The sequence below is a fragment of the Mycena indigotica genome (genome assembly GCF_014461135.1).
Source record: "Mycena indigotica strain 171206Taipei chromosome Unknown Mind.scaff0006, whole genome shotgun sequence".
NCBI lineage: Eukaryota > Fungi > Basidiomycota > Agaricomycetes > Agaricales > Mycenaceae > Mycena > Mycena indigotica.
Window position 1 is genome coordinate 3,367,522 of NW_023503005.1, and position 24,162 is coordinate 3,391,683.

At 52.8% G+C, this 24,162-nt stretch overlaps 9 protein-coding genes across 9 annotated transcripts; 4 read left to right on the forward strand and 5 right to left on the reverse strand.

Moving 5' to 3' along the window:
- Positions 1-7,403: 7,403 nt before the first annotated feature.
- MIND_00756400 (uncharacterized protein) lies at positions 7,404-8,605 on the forward strand (the record flags this gene model as incomplete). Its single annotated transcript, XM_037364260.1, has 4 exons — positions 7,404-7,580; positions 7,632-8,311; positions 8,356-8,453; positions 8,505-8,605. The coding sequence occupies 4 exons, from the start codon at positions 7,404-7,406 to the stop codon at positions 8,603-8,605; spliced, it is 1,056 nt and encodes a 351-aa protein (XP_037219904.1).
- Positions 8,606-9,425: 820 nt separating this feature from the next.
- On the reverse strand, positions 9,426-11,547 carry MIND_00756500 (Lysophospholipase; the record flags this gene model as incomplete). The annotated part of the gene is made up of 8 exons (XM_037364261.1): positions 9,426-9,882; positions 9,931-9,980; positions 10,028-10,279; positions 10,325-10,476; positions 10,528-10,667; positions 10,717-11,066; positions 11,116-11,201; positions 11,250-11,547. The coding sequence occupies 8 exons, from the start codon at positions 11,545-11,547 to the stop codon at positions 9,426-9,428; spliced, it is 1,785 nt and encodes a 594-aa protein (XP_037219905.1).
- Positions 11,548-12,170: 623 nt separating this feature from the next.
- On the reverse strand, positions 12,171-14,246 carry MIND_00756600 (uncharacterized protein; the record flags this gene model as incomplete). Its single annotated transcript, XM_037364262.1, has 6 exons — positions 12,171-13,157; positions 13,214-13,282; positions 13,333-13,590; positions 13,643-13,666; positions 13,722-13,943; positions 14,004-14,246. The coding sequence occupies 6 exons, from the start codon at positions 14,244-14,246 to the stop codon at positions 12,171-12,173; spliced, it is 1,803 nt and encodes a 600-aa protein (XP_037219906.1).
- A 198-nt stretch (positions 14,247-14,444) lies between these two features.
- On the reverse strand, positions 14,445-16,049 carry MIND_00756700 (uncharacterized protein; the record flags this gene model as incomplete). The annotated part of the gene is made up of 11 exons (XM_037364263.1): positions 14,445-14,558; positions 14,613-14,856; positions 14,906-14,975; positions 15,025-15,070; positions 15,118-15,202; positions 15,249-15,334; positions 15,384-15,460; positions 15,508-15,603; positions 15,649-15,750; positions 15,800-15,910; positions 15,962-16,049. 11 exons carry the CDS (start codon positions 16,047-16,049, stop codon positions 14,445-14,447), a joined length of 1,119 nt encoding a protein of 372 aa, XP_037219907.1.
- Positions 16,050-16,354: 305 nt separating this feature from the next.
- Positions 16,355-16,770, reverse strand: MIND_00756800 (40S ribosomal protein S21; the record flags this gene model as incomplete). The annotated part of the gene is made up of 4 exons (XM_037364264.1): positions 16,355-16,386; positions 16,444-16,611; positions 16,661-16,706; positions 16,756-16,770. The coding sequence occupies 4 exons, from the start codon at positions 16,768-16,770 to the stop codon at positions 16,355-16,357; spliced, it is 261 nt and encodes an 86-aa protein (XP_037219908.1).
- Positions 16,771-17,554: 784 nt separating this feature from the next.
- Positions 17,555-20,924, forward strand: MIND_00756900 (uncharacterized protein; the record flags this gene model as incomplete). Its single annotated transcript, XM_037364265.1, has 9 exons — positions 17,555-17,608; positions 17,658-17,693; positions 17,740-17,808; positions 17,854-17,979; positions 18,034-18,066; positions 18,114-18,407; positions 18,460-20,626; positions 20,682-20,706; positions 20,756-20,924. The coding sequence occupies 9 exons, from the start codon at positions 17,555-17,557 to the stop codon at positions 20,922-20,924; spliced, it is 2,973 nt and encodes a 990-aa protein (XP_037219909.1).
- A 111-nt stretch (positions 20,925-21,035) lies between these two features.
- MIND_00757000 (uncharacterized protein) lies at positions 21,036-21,891 on the forward strand (the record flags this gene model as incomplete). Its single annotated transcript, XM_037364266.1, has 3 exons — positions 21,036-21,649; positions 21,697-21,794; positions 21,845-21,891. 3 exons carry the CDS (start codon positions 21,036-21,038, stop codon positions 21,889-21,891), a joined length of 759 nt encoding a protein of 252 aa, XP_037219910.1.
- A 259-nt stretch (positions 21,892-22,150) lies between these two features.
- On the reverse strand, positions 22,151-23,173 carry MIND_00757100 (60S ribosomal protein; the record flags this gene model as incomplete). Its single annotated transcript, XM_037364267.1, has 7 exons — positions 22,151-22,226; positions 22,278-22,630; positions 22,694-22,716; positions 22,760-22,826; positions 22,875-22,964; positions 23,103-23,127; positions 23,169-23,173. The coding sequence occupies 7 exons, from the start codon at positions 23,171-23,173 to the stop codon at positions 22,151-22,153; spliced, it is 639 nt and encodes a 212-aa protein (XP_037219911.1).
- Positions 23,174-23,186: 13 nt separating this feature from the next.
- MIND_00757200 (Vacuolar protein sorting-associated protein 60) lies at positions 23,187-24,100 on the forward strand (the record flags this gene model as incomplete). Its single annotated transcript, XM_037364268.1, has 6 exons — positions 23,187-23,273; positions 23,324-23,428; positions 23,486-23,698; positions 23,749-23,860; positions 23,908-24,014; positions 24,065-24,100. The coding sequence occupies exons 1-6, from the start codon at positions 23,205-23,207 to the stop codon at positions 24,098-24,100; spliced, it is 642 nt and encodes a 213-aa protein (XP_037219912.1). The 5' UTR covers positions 23,187-23,204.
- Between the last annotated feature and the right edge of the window lie 62 nt (positions 24,101-24,162).

The following is a 24,162-nucleotide window of genomic DNA, read 5'->3' on the forward strand; positions in this document are numbered from 1 at the left end:
CTCTTCCCATCGCCCCTCCATGATAAGTTTCCAGATTCCAACCTGTTGAATTGTGTCGTGACAAAGGTGAACACGATAACGATTCAGATTGTTCGTTGAGCCAGGGATTTCAGTTCCATGTCTGGCTTGGAATGGAATGACAATCAACCAACCAGAATTCAAGACATCTGGAGGGGAGAGTATGGCTCGCTGACCAGGAGGAATTGGTGTTATGGAATTAACACCATCAGGGATAGTACCATTAATGGGGACAATGAACCGTTGGAAGAGCTCAGGGAGTTTGTGAAATGGTGTAGGTCGTCCGTTCCGACCATGGAAGGTTGCAATAAGGAAGATGTCGTGCACTGTTGGCCCAGAGCAACTCCAAACAACACAAGGGCGTTTCATGTTTCTGGCACGTTCGATTTCTTGGATTTTTGCTTCCAATCCTGGCGGTGCATAACTGCCCAAACTGTGTTGGAGGCGAAGGAGGAAGGGAAGTCTGGCGCTGGCATGTGTGAACCGAAGATCACCAATGGCTGGCGCGGAGACATCCTTTGTGCCGCATTGGCAGCTGCGATGCGCAGACGGTAGCTGCAGCGGGGGAGGCTTGGAGGTTGGTTTTGACGCGTCACGGCGTTCCTGACGACGGGCCCGGCGAAAAAACTTGCGCATGGTACACTGGAGGGATAATACCAGCCCCCCACAGACAAAGAGCGCTTATAAGGAGTTGCAAAAAATGCCGACATATATTATCGATGCGAGATCTTGAGATTGAGATTTGGTCTAGAGGGCAGTATGGCGTAATGGTAACATGGTGTTACCTTGGTGGTAGCCATACTGCCTGTGTCAGGGGAACCTCCCTTTCGGCCCCTCGGAGACGCCTCCGATTCCGGTCCGACTCCGGTTCCGTCTCCGGTCCGGCCCTCCATCTCGCCCGCACAATCACCGATCCGTCAACGCCCTCCCGACGGTCGCCCTGGGACCTCGCCTGCGACGCCGCCCAAGCCTTCTGTGCCCGACAGCGGCAGCTACGGACAAGCAGTATATAGTCAGCTACCTAGCAGGCGGACCCTTAGAGTTTCTTCTCTTTGGATCCTCCCCTGCTAGGTCAGCTTCATTTGTATTCGCTTACCAATGTTCACGCTTTGGATCCTCCCCTGCTAGGACCTTGATCTCAGGCCTCCGGGGTTGCCCTTACAGCAGAAGAAACTCTCTACGGGATCAACCGGACAAGATTGCCAGGTTCGGCGCTGACTCAGGCTCGGAGTACGAGTCCGTTCCGCCCTCGTCACCGCCCCTGCCACTTGTCCCCTCCTCCTCTACTCCTGTGGTCCCCGCACCCGTCATGCCGTCCGGAGTCACTCCTACCGCAGACGCCCGGCTGGACTCACTCGAGGCGAAAATCGATAGCCTAACTGAGGCCCTTGCTTTACTCACCAACCAGGCTTCCGCTGCCGCTGCCGCCGCTAATAATGCTGGCGGACCCCCAAACACCATCGCCGGAGACGTCGATTCCGACTCCGACTCCGGTCCAGGGCGACTCGAAGCCCTTTTTGGCGACATCAACCTCGCCTCAAAATTGGTCTTGCGACCAAACCCCCCGTTCACCTTCAACGGCGACCGGAAACGGGCCGCGCGTTCCTCCTACGCGGTCCGCACCTACGCCCGCCTTGCCCCTGAGGCCTTCGTGGTCAACGGAGAGGCGAGCGAGGAAAAGGCTGTCCGCTATGCCATGTCGTTTATGGCAGAAGGACCCGCTCAGCAATGGGCGGAGCGCCACGGAAGCAAAGCCCCGTTTCCGTTTCCGTCCTGGGGCTCGTTCGTTCCGAGTTTCGACTCCGGTTCGTCGAGGAGAATGAGCAAGATCATGCTCTCTCCAAGCTGGAGACTTCCGCCTATCACATGGGTACAAAGGATGTCTACCAGTACACCGACGACCGAGGACCTGATGGACCTCGCCGGATTCGAAGACGCACTGGTCAAGGTGACCAAGTTCCGCCACGGACTTGACCCCCTGATCAATAACGGAATCACGTCCTCGAACGACCCCCCGGACCTCCGGGATTACCTTAGCTGGCGCACCCGGGCCTTCCGTCAATACGAGGCCCTGGTCCGGGCCAAGCTGATCAAGTCAGCCGCCCCCAAGACGCCTGGCGGTTTGATTCGGACTCCGTTTCCGGTCAACCGCATCCCGGCTCCGGCCCCTTTCCGCCCGGTGGCTCCGGTCGTGCCACCCGCGGCCCGCGCCCCGCTCCGGCGCCTCCAGCTCCCGTCCCTATGGAGTTGGATCGCACCAGGGCTCGGGGTGCCCCTCGTCGCGCCTGCTTCAGGTGCGGCGACCCAAACCATCTCGCCGGGATTGCCCCCCCCGCCGATGTCCGCTCAATGGACATCCTCGACGAGGTGATCCAACAACTCGGTGACGAGATGTTAGCGGAGTTGATCGCCCGCTACACGGACACAGCTGCCCTGCCGGAGACGGCAGCGGAGTCGATGGCCGGAGAGGATTTTGTCCCCGCGACGAGTGACTGGTGTGCCCTCGTTCGCGTCTATAAATCGTTTTGCCTCTTTGTATGATGAATGCAGTTCCTTGCCCTACAATGAGCCCGAAACGAAAGACACACCCTCTCCTGCCCCCGCCTCGACTCCGTCTCCGACTCCCCCCGCGACTCCGGTCATCATCCTCCGCCGCCTCACTGCCTGGGAAAAGAAACTGCCCAAGCAGTACACCGTTGCCGCTGCCCCTGGGGCGAACTCCCTCCACCTCCCGTTAGAGCTCGAGTCCACCACCAGGCGCTGAAGCTCTCACTCTCTGGGCTTGTCGACTGTGGTGCCACCTCCGACTTCATTGACACGAACTATGTTGCTCGGAATGGCATTCCGGTCCGCACCCTCGATCAGCCGATTCCGGTTTTCAATGTCGATGCACCCCCAATGACGCTGGCTCCATCAAACAGATCGCGGACTTGGTCCTGCGCTACAAGGGCCATGCCGAACGAGTTCAGCTGGCCGTCACCCATCTTGGCAAGCAAGACCTCATCCTGGGGTATTCCTGGTTGCGGAAACATAACCCAGAGATCAATTGGGAAACCAAGGAGGTCAAGATGACACGGTGCCCCCGCAATTGCTCAACCTGCCGTGAGGAAGAGCGGGTCGAACGGACCGAGTTGCGGCGACTCCGGTCGCTTCAGAAGCGTCTCCGCTCCGGCCCGTTCCCCTCGGTCTGCGCCATGGACCTTTCTGGGTCTGATGACGGAGACGATTCCGTCTCCGGTGACGACTCCGGCCTGCCTGATCTGACGCCGGACTCCGACGAAGACGATGACGATGGTCAGCTTGAAGATGGTGACCGCATCTTCTACACCTCGTTCCGCCCCTCGGAGGAGATACCGCTGGCAGTACTGTCTCGCAACGCCTGGCCGAAGCCTTCGCCAGGAACTCCGCCCCTCCGCCCTCCGAGATCCCGGACTGGGCTAAGGAGTTCCAGGACGTCTTCAACAAGGAGTCCTTCGACACGCTACCGAGCGGAGAGCCTGGGACCACGCCATTGAACTCGTCCCCGACGCTAAGCCCACCAACTGCAAGGTGTACCCCATCTCGCCCCTCGAGCAACGCGAGCTCGACGCGTTCATCGAGGAAGGGCTTTCGACGGGCCGGATTCGCCCCTCCAAGTCTCCGATGGCGTCTCCGGTCTTCTTCGTCAAGAAGAAGGACGGCGGACTCCGCTTCGTCCAGGACTACCGTGCTCTCAACGCGATGACTGTCAAAAACCGGTACCCCCTTCCGCTGATCAACGACCTCATCAACCGGCTCAAAGGCGCTCGTTACTTCACCAAACTCGACATCCGTTGGGGCTTCAACAACGTCCGGATCAAGGAAGGTGACGAGTGGAAAGCGGCTTTCCGGACTAACCGAGGCCTGTTCGAGCCCTTGGTGATGTATTTCGGCCTGACAAACTCTCCCGCGACGTTCCAAACGATGATGAATGACATTTTTCAGGACCTCATCCTCTCCGGAGACGTCATGATCTACCTTGACGACATCCTGATCGCCCATTCCGACCTCCGGAAACACCGGCAGATTGTTCAGGAGGTCTTGCGGCGACTCCGAGAGCACAGTTGTACCTCCGAGCGGAGAAGTGCGACTTTGAAAAATCGTCAATCGAGTACCGGAGTCATCATCTCCCACAACCACGTCGAAATGGACCCCGTCAAGGTCGCAGGCGTCTCCGCTTGGCCGACTCCGGAAAACAAGAAGGACATTCAGCAGTTCCTCGGGTTCGCTAACTTCTACCGCAGGTTCATTCGGGACTTCTCGACCCTTGCGCGCCCTCTTTTCGTGCTCACCAAGAAGGACCAGCAATGGACTTGGGGCGACGCGGAGGCCTCCGCGTTCCAAGCGATCAAGGACGCGGTCACCTCGAACCGGTCCTGGCGATTCCGGACGACACACGGCCTTTCCGACTCGAGGCGGACAGCTCTGATTATGCGACGGGGCGGTTCTTTCACAATCCGCCCCGGACGGGAAGTGGCACCCTGTAGCATTCTATTCCAAAAGCTTAAATGATGTCCAGCGCAACTACGAAATCCACGACAAGGAGATGCTCGCGATCATCCCGCACTCGAGGAGTATAGACACTTCCTAGAGGGCGCCGCGCACCCTGTCGAGATTTGGACTGACCATAAGAATTTGGAGTACTTCAGGAAGACGCAACACCTCAACCGGAGACAGGCCCGGTGGTCTCTGTACCTCTCCCGGTTCGACTTCACGCTGCACCACAAGCCTGGCCGCGATATGGGTCGGCCTGACGCCCCTCTCCCGGAGACCCGACCACGGAGTCGATCCCGACAACTCCGACGCGTCGTCCTTCTGCGGCCTGAACTCTTCCACGTCCGCGCACTCGAGGGCGTTTCCGTTTCCGGTCCCGGCTCTGAACTCCTCCGTGACATCCGTGATGCCCTCTCCGGTGAGCCTGACCTGGAGGAGCCCGTCGCACTAGCGGCCCGGCAACTTCTTAAGGTTCAAGGTCAAGCTCGAGGCCCCCGCTCCTCACGTTCTGACGAGTGGGCCGTCTCCGGCGGTCTTCTCCATTTCCGAGGAAAGATCGTCGTACCAAAAGACAAGGACCTCCGGAGACGCATCATCGAGCTCTGTCATGACACCCGAGTCGCCGGACACGCAGGTCGTTTCAAGACCCTGGAGTTGGTCTCCCGGAACTACTGGTGGCCTCAGATGTCTCGCCATATCGGCCGGTATGTTGCGACCTGTGACTTGTGCTGCCGCACCAAGGCACTCCGGAGACTGCCCCACGGAGAACTGCACCCCACGGAAACGCCTCCGAACGCTGGCATACCGTCTCCGTCGACTTCATCGTAGAGCTTCCCGAAGCCCATGGGTACGACGCGATCATGGTCGTCGTTGACACCCTCGGAAAGCGCGCCCACTTCTCGGAGTGTCATACGACGGTCGATGCAGTAGGGGCAGCCCGCCTCTACTACCGGAATGTCTGGCGGCACCATGGGACTCCGGAGAAGTACGTCTCCGACCGCGGCTCGCAGTTCATCTGGACTTCACCCGAGAACTTTGGCGTCTAATCGGCATCAAGCCCGCCACGTCCACCGCGTACCACCCGCAGACAGACGGTCAGACAGAGCGCGTCAACCAGGAGCTGGAGCAGTACTTGCGGATCTTCACCAACTACCAGCAGGACGACTGGGATGAGCTGATTCCAGCCGCGGAGTTCGCCCACAACAACCACGTTCACTCCTCCACGCAGCAGGTCCCCTTCATGACGGACACGGGACGGCTCCCGCGCATGGGCTTCGAACCCGGAGTCCGTTCCGCCATGGAGTCAGTGAACGAGTTCCGCGACCGGATCGCCACTGGTGTTGCTGAAGCCAAGGCCGCGCTCACTAAGGCCAAAGAGGAGTACAAGCGCTACTACGACCGGAGACGGACTCCGTCTCCGGAGTTTAAGGTTGGCGACCGTGTTTGGCTGGATGCCTCTGACATCAGGACGACTCGCCCCTCGGAAAAGTTCTCCCATCGCCGCCTTGGACCGTTCAAGATAGTCCAAGGAGATCAGCAAAGGTGCCTACAAGCTCGACCTCCCTCCGCGCTACTCGAAGCTCCACCCGGTCTTCCCCGTCGTCAAGCTCGAGCTCGCTCAGGACGACCCCTTCGACGGACGCCCCGGCTACGACCAGCCCCTCCGGACCTCGAGGACGGAGTCCCGGAGTGGGAAGTAGAGGAAATCCTGGACGCAAGGGTGAGGTATAAGCGGCTGAACTACTTCGTCAGATGGAAAGGCTACGACGCATCGCACGACCAATGGGTCCGCTTCGACCGCGTCTTCGCCCGGAGAAAATTGCGGAGTTCTATCGTAAGTACCCTGGCAAGCCCACGACACATCGCCTCCGCGACCTTCGACTCGATTCCGTTTCCAGTCTATGCGCCGGGACGCCGCATTCAAAGGGGGGTGATGTCAGGGGAACCTCCCTTTCGGCCCCTCGGAGACGCCTCCGATTCCGGTCCGACTCCGGTTCCGTCTCCGGTCCGGCCCTCCATCTCGCCCGCACAATCACCGATCCGTCAACGCCCTCCCGACGGTCGCCCTGGGACCTCGCCTGCGACGCCGCCCAAGCCTTCTGTGCCCGACAGCGGCAGCTACGGACAAGCAGTATATAGTCAGCTACCTAGCAGGCGGACCCTTAGAGTTTCTTCTCTTTGGATCCTCCCCTGCTAGGTCAGCTTCATTTGTATTCGCTTACCAATGTTCACGCTTTGGATCCTCCCCTGCTAGGACCTTGATCTCAGGCCTCCGGGGTTGCCCTTACAGCCTGGCTCTAGTTAGCTCTGGAGCCCCGGGTCCCGGAAGGGGTTCGATCCCGGCGGACAGTCATCTGTCGCAATACCATCAAAAAATTGGGGAGATAACAGTTATGACACACGTGCTGTTTGATCCGGTACCGTTGACGCGGGCCGCCTTAAGCGCTACTTATGGTCGTAGGTTAAAGTCCTATAAAAAGTGTTAGGGAGTTTTAGTGGGTATTACCGCTTGCGGTTGAGTCCCACAGTATCATTTCCGGTTTCGGCAGTGATCTGCGTAAATGCATTTCTTCCTGTTGGTTGTATTCTATCTGTCGGCCCGGTTTCAATTCCGAGGCCAAACAATTGCGGGGCTCGTATTCACCGACCAATGTCGGCCCAACCAGCAGCCAAATGGCTGAGACCAATAGGGGATGGCACCTCCGGGTACTCTGATGCGGCCTGCTATCGCACCACAAAAAAAAAAAAAAAAAAAAAAAAAAAAAAAAAGAGATTTGGTCTAGTCCAAGATGCTAGGATGTCACGAGATATGTTCTTGTTCTGCTTTCCCATGGCCACACAGTACGGCTTTCCTGTTGCTCTCTCTTGAATTCATGTCTGGCTCTGAAGAAACCAAGGTTGTCACTGTGCCCATTCCCGCCCAAGGCGCTTTCGCTGCCTTCAAGATTGACCCCATTTCGACTCTTCCGCCGGACATGCGCAACGATGCCGAAGCAGTTGCTGCGTGCCAAAAGCTGGTCAACAAGTCGTATATAGGACTGGTGGTCAAAGTATTTTTTTCTAAGACCTTTTCTGCCAAAGGCTAACCAGAAACCTTGCAGCGGCACGGCCTTTTTCAACATTGGGCGCCTTATAACGCGTGCACTTTCGACTTTTTGTTACCAGGTATGCCAATGAACATGCCATTGGCTGGAATAGATCCTTCAATGTCACTGCCCGTTGAACCAATGACCATCAAAGACCACCCTGGCTATCCTCCGCTTCGGCCTTCGAATCCTCTCCCCTGGAACGACTGCTATATATCTCCATTTTGGCGGGTGGAGCTTCGTTCGCCCACCGTTTATGAAAGCTCGGAAAAGGTCCATTTCCGGATCAGTATCGAGGAGCAAGCCCGACGGCATACGTTCACCAACGAGGTTTTCATGCGGCACCAAACACTTCTTCTTCAAATGCATCGAAATAACGAAGCTCACGACTGTGGTGATGTCTGTCGCACTTTTCTGACCGAGCCATACTCTGCTCCGACGAGCCCCACCGGGTCTAATCATTCTGAAGACTGGGATGAAAACGAGTCTTCAGAGTACTTCTCCGAGTCATGGAGTGATGGCGTCTACTCAGACGAATTAGAAGTCTTGAAGCTTGACTTGAAACAACAGATGTTCCCGGAACTGGATCCTTCTGCTGTTTTGATGGTTACTGGCACATTCACACACGATCTCGAGACACTGGAAGAGCTGATTCATCCCGAGGGCTTCTACGAGGAAGCGTGGTTACTTCGACGGTCTGTTGTTCCCCTTCTAGCCTCTCTTATTCTAATGTGTGCAGCATCATTGATGAGGCACAACCACGAGTTGAAGCTGCAAGACTTCGTGCGAAAGCCACAGCTGCTGCACAGGACGCAGCCGACTTCGATGCAAAGACCGGTACGCGAGAACTGTTCTATTGCACCGGAGCCTCTTGAAATATTGTCCTAGATGTATTGACGAAAGAATCAACAGCCACCAATGCGCTGTCCGAGTCGACGAACGACACAGTGGCAATACTTCCGATTGAGAGCAAAGAGTTTTCATTGTAGTACTTTCATTACAACGATCACTATATGTAGTCCAACACGCTCGCACGACACCCAGGGCAAGTTCCCAGAAACTGATTTTTTTCCCATGGACCCACAGACACATGATGGCTTCAGTTCACATGTCGAGCGCAGGTATGGACTCTATTGGCTGCTCTGAGAGAGGTCTTTGAACTTGATATAGCAAAGCCGCATGTGCGCGACCAGTACTCACATAGTTCTTCTGATAGTCAGGCATTGCCATGGCCGATGACACCTCCAAAAGGCAGTCCTTGTAAGTCACCTGTGAGTTATTGCGCGAAAGTTTCCCCGACGCAGAGGCAAGAATACGCAGCACGGTTCGGGAACAAGCGCATAAGCTTGTGCATCCAACATTGAACAAAGCAATATGATCATCTTCGGTCCCGGGCTTTTTACATCTCCAGGGTCCGTGGATAAACCTATTGAAAGATCAGCGCTATCCTTAGAGCCAACTCGAGTATAGTCTCTTCATAATCATTGCGTCCAACCACCATCAACGAGCTTACTTAGTTCAGGTCAGCATCCGAGTCATTCTTGACTCAATTTTGAATCACCGCAACCACGATGTATGCTTTATTCTATGTATGGTGTCGACTGCTGGCAGCCTCGTCGATGATGCAACAGTGTCCAGTCCAAACTGATCTCATTGACTAAACGAGGTTTGCGTCGGTCCAGGCCATGCAACGTATATTCATTCACTCTTGCCAGGATGAAAAACCGATATTAAAAGCTGGTTGTTTTAACTTGAAGTGCCAACGGCTCTGTTAGAGTTATACCGCAGAACGAGCAAGACGGAGCCTGTTTAAGCTAGTTCGCGTCCCTCTTCTAGCCAGCAATATCTGGTGAAGCAAGAATCGCACACCCCGCTTCGCTTGATACCCCCACGCTCCCGCTCCCTATCAACCACAGCACAGGCCAAGCAGGCCGCCCACTCAGGGTCTTCAAGCGAGTCGCCTATCCGAGCTCCTTGCGTCGCAATAGTGAACGTCTGCGCCAACATGCCCTGTATCTGTTCCTCCGGATAGATGAATTGGAAGCTGCTGGTGTTGGTGAGCGGCGCCGAGCCGTCGCGCGGAGGGGCGCCATTGGCGAGGTAGACGACGATGGGGCCGGTAGGCTTCTGAGATGAGGGTGTTGACGGTGTGCAGCCAAAGAAAGCCGGGCGGGAGAGAAGGCTTTGTGACGCAAATACATCAAGAGATGCTGGTACCGACGGAAAGGTGGCGAGACCCTCAGCAAATATTTGCATGCGTTGCTGGCTGGATATAAATCAGGAACACTTTCAACTGGGGGGAGAATATGCTCACGTTGCTATGAGGGAAGCGCCGACAGCATAGTTTTCGGGGACATCATTGGCCTTGAAATCTGTGAGAATTCCACATGAAAAAACAAAGTGAAACGTACAGCGTCAACACCAATGATGACATCTATTTCACGTTCTTTAACGAGCATCGGTTGGTATGGCGTGATCTGGCCATCCAATCCACCATCGCACATTGCCAGAATCGTCTCCTCCGAGTCCGCAAATGTCTCTGGCGCTACGCCGAAGAAAGGGTTGGGATAGTTATTGGTGTCGAGTCGAATGTTGGGTGATTGCGGAAACGTCTGGTTGATAAATGTGGTGTAATTAGCGGTGTTTGCAGCAAGGATGTTAGCCTGGAGGCTTATCACTACCTGAATATCGGCTGATAGTCGACTCACAGTAATGTTGAACAAGAGGAACGGGTTGGACGTGGTTGCGGTAATGAACATGGCCTCGTCAAAACCCTGAACGCAAATGGAATTGTTGGTCGTCCCAAGATACTTGAGTGGTGTGTGAGCAGCGAGAGCGTCGTCATATGACCCGAATTCAACTGCGTAAGAGGTTAGTTGCTGTAGTGAAAACCGAGTGTGGAAGATAATACAGAGATTAGCTTCGAACATAGGTGTGTTCAAAGGAAGAAGTTTCAAAGAGCCAGCGGGGAAGGAAGGGCCGGTAATGTGTTTCGAAGCAAGGTTTATCGTAATATGAGGAAGTGGCTGCAAGTGTGAAGCGAATGTGGGACTAACGATGACATGAGCGGGGGATAAAAACTAAGGATATAGGAACATGCAGTTTGATGAGGTCGGAAAGTAAGATGCCCGAGCCATGTGTGCCGTTCGTAAAGAAGTTAGCCAAAGTTGTTCCGTTGGTGAAGTGGCGAGCAAGGGTGCGCCCCCAAATGTCGCCAGCAGAGACGGGGAAGTGTTTCGCTTTGACCGTGATTTCTCCCAGAAGTTGTTGGACATACTCTGTCTGCTTGACAGGATCTTGGGCCGGGGCTCTCAAATCGAGTTCGGTGATCCAGCCACCATAGTTTTCGCCGTCTCCGAAGATGAGTTTTTGAATCGTGGGGAAATTGGCTTGTGCTAGGGAGGTCACGGTCCATGAGCCCCCGCTGAGACCAGCGATGTGCGAAATAGCCTAGCAAGGCTTTGATTAGATTCGTTGAGAAACGTTTCCCGCCGCTTACTTGCAGCAGACCACCCGTCCCTTTCCTGACCGAGGAGGCGTTTCGCGCGTCCAGAGCGTTGATGACACCAGCGCCGAAAAGAGCAGCTGGAGGAGTTGAATTTTACTACAACAGAAAGAAATGTTTGAACGCACCTCGATGACCACCTCCACTGATCGAAAGCCCAACATTAGGTAGTTTGTCCCTCGATTCGAGGATACTGTCGACATAACTCGGCAAAGCGACTCCGGTGCCCTTCACATTGCTCAAGTATGCGCTGAAGGCGTCAGGCAGGACGTGCTCTCTTCGTTGGCTGGTATATTTCCGTTCGGCGGTGGAGATAGTCTGGCCCCGCCGGACAAGCTCAAACTTTGGTGGACAACGCTGCACAGTCAATCCTGTTGCAACAGCAGCAGAACCCATGAGCAACTTGAAGAGGAGAACGAAGGCCATGATTTGGGTTTGTGTGGATGTGGCCGAGTTGCGTTAGCTTTAGAATAAAGTCATTTTATAGCGGCCAACAAGTCCGTAATGGCGCTGGCGTCGTTGTGTTGTTGTCGAGTTCGTTGTTGGGCTGGCGTCCAATGAAGAACTCGTTACGAAGGCCATTAAGGGTATGTGTCGGCCACGGTCCTGTACATTGAGGACGCGTCTTTCGGCACGATAAAGGAGCGGACTGACCATCAACTGATAATTGCGCAGGAAATCTCGCGAGTGGGATTCTTCAAGTTGTGCAATCCTTAGTCACCCATCATCAGATTATCACTGTTAGATAAAAAATGCCTCATAGAAAGTACAACAGCTATGTTACAGGTAAATGCGATGCTGGGTAATACACAGGGCAGTTCCGCCTATGAAAGGGTAATGGAGGAATGCGTCGATGCAAATGTGGAGGTGATGAGGGTAGCCGTTTCCTCGCGTCTAGCTTCTAGATCGAGTGGGAGGGAGGCCGACAACAGCGTGTGTCAGAAAATGCATAGTGGCCAAGGGCCCGTCCAGTAATGCTGAGCCGCCATGAGAGAGATAGGTCGAAAAATCGGCCCAAAGCACAAGAAAATCGTAGCGGAGATAATGCTCTATCCTGTCGCCCATTCTATTGGGCCCAGGTCGTCCTCAGGAAGATCAAACCAATCGATCGTTCCAGTGGGCACATTCGCCTTGCCCCGAGGGAGCTCTGACGAGCTAGAACTCGGGGATATTGGCGACTGTTGAGGAGTGTCTTCCTCATTAATGAAGATGTCACACGAGGGACGGAGAACATCCTGGGGACGATACCCATGGCCAAAGCCATACGTGTCATCATCCTCGTCTTCTTCCGTATATTCTTCCTCTTCTAGGGAGACTTGCATCTCCTCGATATATTCTGCGACGCTCCAAGACCGACTTGACCACAGCGACTTGACTTGTGTTCGCAAAGGTTGGTAAGTTGGTTCGGCATCTTCGTCGATAGTGGGGAGTGAGCAAGACAGCTCAATGCGGAGACAAGCCTTGAATCGTGTCACGGGCATCGGTGGCACAAAATCCTTGTCGTCGTCTTCAAGCCATGGCTGTCGAGACCGAACTTGACGAACTGGTAGGATAGGGTGAGGTTGGTCTTCTTCGGCTTCCTCCTCTTCCTCAAGCAGAGTCTCTAGTCTCGGGTGTCCGTAAACATTCGGTGGTGATGGGGTACGAGCCTCATCCGACTCGGAAGTCGATTCTGACTCCGTGAAGTTCAAGTCAGCTAATCTCTCCAAATCATCCTCGTCGTCCTCAGCGTCAACGATTGGATGATGATATTCCCACAGTGGTACTTGGAGCATGTCTTCGTCTTGATTAGCGGCGAGCACTGCTTCGCAGTCCCAAGGTGCGTTGGGGAGAGAATGGCTGACGACTATGTGCGGTACAGTGAAGGGATGGTCAGACTCGTGGATCGTGACTGAGACGCAGTGTCGCCAGGTCTCCAGCAGGTAGTCCGCAGGATCATTCCACAGGTATGTGGACAGCCGATGAAGCCGGTCAAGTATTTGCTCGTGGTCGTAATAAGCGCGTACACTGGCTCCGGCAATACATGCATCGTGGGCCTGACAACCCCAAGACAAATCAGCATTTGAGGGCTAGAACAAAGTTGATCGCATACCACTGCCTTGAACATGTGCCGTTGCGTAAAAAAAGCTTGTTCTGTGGTCTGGAGCGCAAGGGCTGCCTTCTAATTAAGATGATTCAGAACCGGCCACTTCAAATGAGTGGATAACGCACAAAAACAGCAAATCGGGAAGCACTGAAGACGGTCATGGGGTCCACTCGGGTTTCATTTGCCTTAACTGGAGAAGTCGGTCCGTAGGGAGAGTAGGCGTAGTTAGTGGGTGGCACAACGAGTAATGCCGTCCATTGTAGGTTGGGTTGGTTGGAGCAGCGCCTTGTGAAATCTGCCCAGTCCTCTTCCGCCGGGGTAAGAACCACGCAGGCAGCATCGCTTTCACAGAGTGATACAGCGCCAGGCTCAGTGAGCAGGCGCTTGGAAGACGTCAGTGTTAAGAAAAATTTAGGAGACAAGACTGTGACTCACAGAAAGTAGTTGTGTTGGTTGCGACTGAAGGGAGGGAAAAAATGAGGCGACGACCAGAGAAAAAGACCGTGGCACACACCGATATTGAGGGCATAATCTGGGAGCATTTTGAATTCGTGCTGTGCAGTGGGTGCGATATTTGAGGGTCCACAGAAACGTCGGTGTCGACGTCATTTATGTCACACCACTCCAAAACGCCGGTGGCAACAAATGTTTCGCTCTCACAAGACTCAACCTGGTTCTCGTCCCTAGCCTCTTCACCACGTGTCGATACGCTAATCTCGGCTGGAGGTGGGGGAGACTGGAAGACGCGTCGCGTGAGTTTGTTGATCGTGGCGTGACCGTGTTGAGTGGCACTCACGCTGACTCTGCTCTCGGACCCGGTGCTAACAACCGCCCGACCGAGTTGTTGAGTGTTGTGGATCGTGTGGGTTGAAACGAAGACGACCGATGAAGACCCTGACGCGCCACCAGCGACGGCCTCGGAGTCGCTAGCAGGCTTCACGGTGATTTGGACAACAAGCGACTCGCTGTGGCAAGTGGCTTTTCCCTTGAGAGTGTTGGTGGTGGATGCAGACGAGAGTCTGCGGTGGGAGTAGAACATGAACTGGGGTTAGATGGTGGTTGATGAAAGAGAAACAGGTTGAGCGTTACAAAGGACAAAGCTTTGTTGACATGTCCCGATCGATTCAATATCTTCACCCACATAGCTCTTACCACATGCGTCCCTCAGATTATTCTCGAGATTCTGATAAGCTTGCCGTCCGCGGACCGTTCTTCGGCCACAACTCATTATTACCCACTAATCCGACTTTACATGGTTGCTGCGTTCATCTACTGTTGGCGCTGGCCCTTCCGCCTCCCTCCGCCCAGAAAGCTTCACAAAATCCTTCATGGCGAAATCTGCATTCGAAAACTGGGCAGTTCATCAGAATTTCGCAGGTCATCGGTCGTCTCGGCTGACACTAACCCACGTCATGATATCGGCAACCCAGTGCGGCAGAACCGACAGGAATGGTGTGAAGTTGGCATAGAACGGCTGGAGAATCGTATGTCCTAGAGTATCATCTAACGCTTGGATTATCGGCTTAACAACATCAATAGGATGCAACGTTGGGAAGAAGAATTGATTTGGTCGGTTGACCGTCGCAAACAACGGCGTGTGGATATGGCCAGGACAGAGCAGTGTGGTTCGGACCTCAGGGCAGTTGTATCTAGATAAAGAGTGGGTGAAACGGGAGATCGAGCGCCTGGCCAACATACCGCTTGTCAAGTTCCGATCTCAGTGACCGATTGAGGCTAACAAGTGCAGCCTTAGACGCGCAATAGTCGGCTAGACATGCGTTGAGGCGCCGGAATGGGAGATAAGCCTGGGAGCTTACACAACTGGGCGACTCCGTGCAATCCCATGATAGATGATACGGTCACCTGTTACAAGTTCAGATTTGACCAGAATAGTTAGTATTGCATCTTACAATGTGACCTTTTTTCTTCTCAATCATACCCGGTAAGAAAGCCTTGAGGGTCCAGAAGTGAGAGAGTGTGTTGACATTAAAAGTCCTCCGTTTTTTAGAGAAAAGTGGATTTGAAATGGAAGAGCACACACTGCTGAACGTCCTCAGGATCCAAATCAAGCAAAAGTTTACCCTGAACAACGCCAGCGTTGTTAATCAGGATAGTGGGCTGACCAATCTGCGCGGATTATTCCGACGTTGAATACGATTTATGGAAAGTTGTGTACCTCTTCAATGATCTTTTTTGAAACCGCGTCAACCTCCTCCCACTTGCTTACATCGCACTTGTAATAGTTGATGTTGTCTGCTCAAGTTGAGAAGGAAACATGGGCGACTGGGATGACAACGAACAATTCTGGGAGTGGATGGGCTTGACGTCTAGGACGATGACAGTGACACTCTTGACCGCTAGTGTATTGGCTAGAAGCTCTCCAACACCAGAAGAGCCTGCAGATATCAGCATGGTGAACGGACAGGGGGGTACAAACACACCGCCAGTAATGACTACGATTTGGTCACTCCATTCCAACGGCCGCGGAGCATATAAAAAGCTGGCTTTGTTGTACTGTAGATGCGAAAGCCATTTAATTGCCCCTGCAACAGATGAAGCCCGTAAACCCAAGGAGCAAACAGCGCGACGCACAGAAGGTGGAGACGACAACGAGGTACACAAAGGAGGAGACGACGGTGAAGTCCGTCACTTTGGCTCCCTGGAAGAGATAAAATGTAGGGACCAACATAAGGAAGAACGGGCCTGGAGGAAACGTGCTGTGAGCGGGTGACGTGGTAGAATATGCTGGCTTACTGAATATGGTGTTATTAGCGACCTTGACGAAGAGGTCGATGTCAAGGCTGTCCCAGACGGGCGAAGGGTCGACGTATTCTTCTTCCATAGTGTTAAGTTAGAAAACTAATTGGCGCGGCCGTGGTGGAAGAAACGAAGGGTGATGTTCGGATGTCACTTTGAAACCTCGATTATCTTTCAGTCTGATAACGGAACAGATCCCAGTTCTCCTCCCCCGAGACTACTCACAAGTGAGAACTCAGAATACTGTAAGACGCAGAGTACAGGATACAACTACACAGCTGCAGACGAGTATCATTCGTCCTTGACGAGGACATGTCCAGATAAGCCTGGACCGAACAAAAAGATGTTCTCGGTGCAAAGAAATGTATAGGTGAATCGTAGAATACAGTTTTACTTCTGGTACGACCATACGTTCCTCAGCACTAGCGGAAAATAGGTGAGAAACGCGCGAGAAGGAAAACGGAGTAGAATGGACGCACATCCGGCCTTGGTAGCCAATCTGTTGAGGGAGTCGTCGCTCTCGCCCTGAGAGCGGACTTGACCGCAAAGAGCAAAAGTGGTGGATGTGTTGAGAGCCCTGCCATTGGCATCGACATCGACGATGTTAATTTGAACCGAAGCATGGTCTTTCGAGGTGATGAGACGGTCTGAAGAATAGTCAGTCCCGTTGCAGTCATTCGATTGCAAAAGAAATACTGGTCGCAGAGCATTTGCGAGGGACATAAAGGTCAACGAGGACACCCTAAATCGTGGTCAGACCGGCTACATCCCGGTGTTGAAGGTCAGCTCACCTGGTCGTTTTCCATTTTTTGCGTCGAGGACAAGTAGCAATTGAGTAACGGAGACGCGTGATGTGACCTATGCAGAGAATGATGGCGCATGTGATCATTCTTTCCTTGCCTTTCCTTGCTTCTGTCACCAACAACGATGTTGTTTGACCCTCAATTTTTCGAATCCAAGCCCAAATTTTCCCCTCAAATCTCATTTCCTTCAATGTGCAAACCACACGATCCTTAAACCGCTCGACAGGGGGACAATTTTGTCCTCAACCAGCCTTTCCGCTGTTCACTGTCGATAGTGAGTCAAACTCGTGTAAAACCAAGTTGATGCTCGAGTTAGTGTCCCAGTCTCGTTTTGAGGCTGTGATGCATAACGGCTTGAGCTCAGCGCAGCCTTGACGGATTGATGGTGTCCAGTTTTACCGCGACACTCGTCCTCTTCCTACTCGTTGGCGCACATTCGTATGCTATCTCCTTATGTACCGTGGCGGCCCTCAATAAAGAATACAATTACTCTATGGTTTCTTTTGACGCAATGAACCGAACACCTAGTCTTCTATTCCAGTCATGTGGGGAATCATCAAACGACTTACTGGGGGAATTACGACGTCACTATTGGTCTCTCCTGGCAGTGTCTGCGTCTTCAAGGCACGTCTTTTGTTATCGACGTGCCTCTTAAAAAATCCAAGAATTGCGACGCCAATGATTCCACTCACTTTTGACCTTTTTTCTGGTGGTCGAAGGTTAGGTAGCGGATGTGTCAATAGTTCTGTGACTGATGTCGTGGGGCTACCGTTTCCTCTTCCCCTCCATGGGGAACAGTGGCAGTGGGCCTGACGAGCAACAACCCATGTCTTTTACGTCGGTGCGCGTCTGGTTCAACACCTCGAATATATCGCTCATTCCTTGAATAGCGCCTGAATGGCGATTCCCCACCCTTCCAGCCTAGAGTTGCTTTCTTTTTTCTTATCTTGCACCATCTTAACGCGACTCCAGTTCACCCGTACTGACACCACAACGGTTGAAGTCGGTTCTCCTCGACCTGATATTGCAGACCAGAGTGTGGTATAGCTTTCTCGTGGACATGAATACCATTCTCACTATAGGCAGAGCAATAAATCGGCCAACAACTCACTCCCACTATCTGACTCCGTCATACCTGCCACTTTCGAGACTTCGGAAGACCTCTCCACCAATCAACTCTCGCATTTTTTCCCTTTCCCTCCAGGAGAAACGGTTCGTGGTCGTGCCCAAAACTTGACTAGCTTGAACCGCTGATTTATGAATTAGTCGATCCCTCATCCGGCCCAAAACAACATGATGGTATCGGCTCGGTGGCTTTCAATATGCGGTGGACTGATGTCATGTAGACATCTCTCAACGATAACATGGAGCGTGTATCGCTTCAAGAGGCCCTTGACGCGGTTTGGGCGCCATCAAAACGCAACCCAGTCCGTATCTCTGCCCTGCCACCACAAGACACGCCTGTACAAGAAGACCTTGAACCACTAATCGATCTTTCTTCCGACATTCCATCGTTGCCCAGTTTTCCGACAACCTCATCTATGGCTACGATAACTGCACTTTCCATTGATTCAGACACATCGCTGGAGCAAGTGAGATTCGAGCCAGTTGCGTCTTCACCAAAGCCAAGTCACGATGATGTGTGTGCTTCGTCTATTTCGTGCCACTACCTAATCAATTATATCTCTATAGCCCCAGAATAAACCTTACGAATTTGGAAGCATCCTGGTGGAGGATGGTGAGGCTATTCCGCCTCCGACCACTTACGCAGATGCCACGAATGTCGGTGACATTTTTAGTTTCTGTTTCCCCGCGTCTAACGTGCTTTTCTTGAAGATTGCAAATAAATATCCTGAACTCGCTTCCAAGGTTCTCAAGCAGCCTCTTGCCTCGCCTTCCACATCCCCGCACCCAAGCAGACGTGAACTTGACCCAGACGAAACAGACCATTCCAAGTTTAACATTTCTGTTCACGTAGAGAGAGTTGTTGTTCGACAGTCTTCGATGCCACCACACACTCCCGATCGTCCCAACTGGGCAGTTGCACCAGATGAAAAACCAAGCTATCGTCAGCCCGGCCGCCACTCTGGTCGCCCTCGGCGCGACTCTGGAGTCAGTCAACATGGCTCTTCTGCACACATGCCAATGGATAAACCTGATAGTAGATGGACTTTCAACGACAATAGCAACTTCGAACGTAATGGCTCTATTGGCGGAAATGAGGATAATCGAGCACATAACCCATCCCCCCATTTGAGTCACGTGCACCCCTCACGCGCTCGCAATTTGGCTGGACCTTCGGATGGCCCGCCGTATCCTGAAAACTCCGCTGTTGACACACGTGTTACTTCTCAAGCGACCCGCTACGATCTGCAGTCGAACGAAAGCCGTACCAATTCTCCCCAGCAAAAGGCTCTTGACGGCCGGCAGTCCTCCCCGAGAGCTCAAGAGACGTTGACTCCACCTCGCAATCACTCACCTGCTAGTCACTGGCAATCTAGATCTCCGAGCCGCGATGGTTCGAAAGTCACGCAATCTCCCCAGAAGCGCCATGAGTTGCTACCCTCTCTAAACCAGTCTCCTGCTCGCTCTCAGTATCGTCTTGCATGGACACCTACCCACGATGGCTGGGCAGATCAATCTCCCCCGAAGATTCATAACTCGCTCCCCTCTGGCAATCAGTCGCCTAGTCGGTACCGTCTCAGTGAATCAGCCACCGCCCATGGTCCTCGGCGCAGTAATCCGGCTTCCCCAGTCCGGCAAGAACACCTGAATCACTGGACCACCTCCCACGATCCATGGGCTGACGATCGTCGATCAACCCACAGAGAACGAGGAACTCATGATGGTCGAAGCCATAACAACAACTCTTCTTGGAGCAATGATAACAGCGAGAATCCTGACCGTCGTTTACCTAAGCCAGAGCAAAAAGGCTATCCAGAACGTCGTCGTAATTCACCCAGTCCGTTCCACGACCGTATCAACCACAGCTATGATTCTTACTCACGTGACCGTCCTGGATCTGTCCCGGATCATTCTTTTGGTGGCAGTGGCGATGTGTTGGAGGCTCATCGAGTACCAGCTCAGTCAAGTATCGCTGCTCTTGCTGCAGCACGTGCGACCGGGCAAGATTCCGGATTGCTCGATCATCAAAACGGAAACAATGCTGCCTCGTATTCTGAATTCGACTACTTCGCTCATAGCGATGGGATGAATTGGACCGACTCTTCACCTGCCGCCCTTCACACAAATATTTACTCTCCGAGTCAGAGAATCGCCAGCCCTTCGCATGCGTTACCGGAAGACAATGAATCGAGAAGCGAATTTGACTCGCGTCACAACCCATTCGATCTTGGGCAGATGAAAGCAGACACATATGACCACAGCCAACGACAAGGGAGTCGAGATGAAGGAGCTACTCGTTGGGGCCCCGATGAGAGATTTGGTGAACCGCGCCAACATCAACGAGAAAACCATTACCACAATACTGCTGAGAGGAACAACTGGGACGATGACCACAATGGCAACGAAAGAGATAAATGGGGCCTGTTGTCGACCTCCCGAGACCAATGGGGTCTGTCTTCTTCTTCGAATCAGCGTGGTGCATACAACGATCGCGAGGATGGCAACCAAGACCAACGCAGAGAGCAAGATAAGTGGGGCGGTCATCAACACCATGAAAGGGAATACACCGATCATCGCGGCAACGATAACTTCAGGTCATGGACCTCTTCTGCTCACAGTGGAGATAGCTCTTACCGTCGTCGCAATGCACTTCCCTCACAGGCGGAGGAGTTCAATCGCTATTGCGATGCTAGAGGGTTCAATCGGAATCGCGATCGGTTTGCTGGTGCTGGTGGTGGGTCTCGTCGTGTCGGGAATGGGTATTAATTGTTAATCGTTATCGTTGGCAGCTAGAGCAAGTCATGTAAAATTCTTGTCCCTCCAAGTGCAATTTGATTGGTCATCAAACACTTATTTATCTCAGAACGTTGATGTCGCAGGAGCAGCAAACCATCCCCATCCCCGCTCTCGGCGCCTTCACTGCCTTCACAATCGACCCAGTATTATCCTTAGACCCCGACACCCGAAATGACCCAAAGGCAGTGGCTGCTTGCCAAAATCTAGTCAGCAAACCCTACGTAGGGCTCATGTAGTACTTAACTTTTATTCGACTAGCAAACTGAACATACGTTCTCCAGAATGTAGGACTGTTTCAGCATTAGGCCTCTTATAATGCATGCACTTTCGACTTCTTGCTTCCGGGCATGCCAGAGGACGAGCCCCTAGAGGGCATCGAGGCTGCAATGTCGATCCCTATCGCACCTACTCGTATGACTGAAGACGACCACCCTTTCGGTTTTCCTCCCTTCGAACCTTCGAACCCTCTCCCTTGGAACGACTGCTATCTCACGCAATTTTGGCGAATCGATCTCCGGAGTCCCACAGTTCGAGGAGAGCTGTCCGCCATCCAGTGCAGACTCAGCTTCCCGCAGCAGGCCCGCTGGGTTACGCTCAGTAACTATTTCTATGAGAGACAAAGAAATTCAATCCTCGAAAAGCACCAAAACAACGAGTCTCATGTCTGCGGCGAAATATGTCAACGCCTGGTTTATTCTGTGCCTCCCGAATTTCATTCAGATGCTCAGGAAGACAATACAGCAACGGCCGACGCTCGCCTGGCTGATAGCGAAGAACCTTTTGATATCGAAACCGGCTGGCTGGATAGTTCTGAAGAAAACTACATCGTGCAGCAGATGTTTCCGGATTTGGACCCCTCTACCACCACAATTATAACAGGCACCTTTACGCACGATCTTTCGACAGTCTCGCGAGTTGCACATCCCAAGGAATTCATCGCAGAGCTGTGGGCAATCCAACGGTTCCAGTGTCTCATTGTACCGTCCTCCTCTGTCTAATGTCGCTCAGAATTATTGACGAAGCACGACCACGAGTTGAAGCGGCCAAACTCCAAGCTAAGACTGAGGCCGCTGCGAAAAACGCCAGCGAGTACGACGCTAAGACAGGTACACGATGTGAATACTCTCTTGACGCTGTTCTCATATTGCCCACCAAGTTGCTATGTTGAAAGAATACCAGAACGCCAAAGCGTCGGACACTTGACGACAGCAAGGTATTTTGTTCACTTGCTGGTCATTACTACATCGAGATGGAAGCGTAATTCGTTGATTCAAGGCGGCAAGGGAAGGTCCATTACTTGTGTTCAACATCTACATAGACCTTTCAACGTAGCGGCGATTTCAAAGACTCTCTGAACGTGAACTTAACCACCTGACTCTTAACCTCAAATTTTCCAACTGTTCAGTCTTGCACATAATGCCGCATCCAAGATACGATTGAGTGTAACAAAATACATCGGCATCTACGCGCGGAGCTGAGCACGGAGGTTGGCCTCAAGGTTGCCTTTGGGCCGGATGAACTGCAGATAGGCACCATCCCTTGGAAATGAATTAGTTACAAATTCATCTGTTCAAGATATGTCAACTTACTGGAGCACACGCTTGTCTTCCTTCAGTTTGAGGTACTCGGTCTTTTCAACGGCGGTGAAACCCCATTTCTTCGAAACAATGATCTTCTGGCGGCCAGGGAACTTGTAACGAGCACGGCGAAGAGCCTCAATGATGACAGCCGAGTTGGAGTCTTTGCAGCGAATTGACATGATGACTTGGCCAATGTCGACACGGGCGACAGTGCCGTAGGGCTTGCCCCAGGCACCACGCATTCCCGTTTGGAGACGATCGGCTCCAGCACAGGACAACATCTTGTTGATGCGGAGGACGTGGAAAGGGTGGACACGGACTCGCAGGTGGAACGAATCTTTGCCAGATGTCTTGGTCACGTACTGGAATATGACACAGATGAATCAGCACACGCTGACTGAGAAAAAAATGCAAGTGTGAAATACCTTGTTGGCGCAGATACGGGCAGCTTCGAGAGCTTCACTTGACAGTTGCTCATACTCATCAGAGACAAGGTGGGCACAGAAGGGGGAACTCGTCGACATTGGCACGCTTGCGGCCCAGGTCGAAGATCCTAATCTTGGTCATCGTCAGCAGGAATTTTGCCGAGGGACCTGGCGAACATACCTTGGGATCGGGGACACCACGGTTGTACCTTGACTTGGGGTACGGCTTGTTCTTGCAGTAGCGGTAGCAGCGGGCAGGACGACGACCCATCTGGCAAAAAAGTGGCGTTAGTCAGCGGAAGTGGAGAGCTCGCATCCAGCTCGTGGGCAGTCTTTCTCGTTTGGAAACAGCTCCAAGGGCTTCTAGGAGGTACTGCCCACCGCATAGGCGAGCAAAGGGCCGACGTACAGTTGGCAATCGAGGAAAAGGGTGTCTACGGTGGTGGGGGCTTTGAGAGAGTTTGATGCGGCTTACGTCATAACCCCGCGCAGCTTGCTCTTGACTCTGACCATGAATCGCATCTTTGGAACGTCTGCAAGCAAGAAACCTAAGCCGAGTCTTCAAGATGCCATTGCTGCCGTGGGTCTCATAGGTTATGCATCTCCAACAACTCTTAAATCGAGCAAAAGACGGACACTCGGATAGCTTCCATCGAAGTTAAGATTAAGAAACTCGATGCTGAGCTGGGGAAATATAAAGAGCAGATGGCTAAGTTACGAAATGGGCCGGGGAAGGTTAGCTGTTCTCAATCTGGTTTATTTCGTGTCTTGACCACATGAACATGACCACAGAACGCGATTCAACAACGGGCGCTGCGGACGCTGAAACAGAAGAAGCTGTACGAAGGACAACTAGCCCAGCTTGCGCAACAGACTTTCAATATGGAGAGTGCCGCACTCACAACAGAGAACCTCCGCAATACGATGGCGACTTTCGATGCGATGCAGGTTGCCAACAAGGAAATGAGGAAACAATACGGCAAAATCGATATTGACAAGATTGAGGTTCGTCAACTCTGTGACTTACGGAGTTCGAAGACTCAAGTCGGGTTCAGAACATGCACTATGATATGGAAGAGCTACTTGAACAGAGTAATGAGATCTCAGAGATAATGGGGCGTTCGTACGCCGTACCTGATGAGTTAGACGAAGCGGATTTGGAAGCGGGTTTGTCTATTCACAATTCTCGTCAGGATTTTTACACTGTTCCTTAGAATTGGACGCGCTACAACTGGAAGAAGAGGAAGAAGGCACATCTTACTTGTCTGACCTGAACAAGGTCCCCGATTTTGTTGACGAGCCACCAGTAGAAGTCAGCGAGGTGAGTTGTTGAGAGCCCAAATTCTCAGTAAGCTGACCTAATTCATTCAGACCCCAGCACCAGAAGCAGTCAAGACCACTTGGTAATTCCAGCATACTATACACGGACTAAGATGTACAGCGGAACCACTATCCCCCAGGCAGCAGTG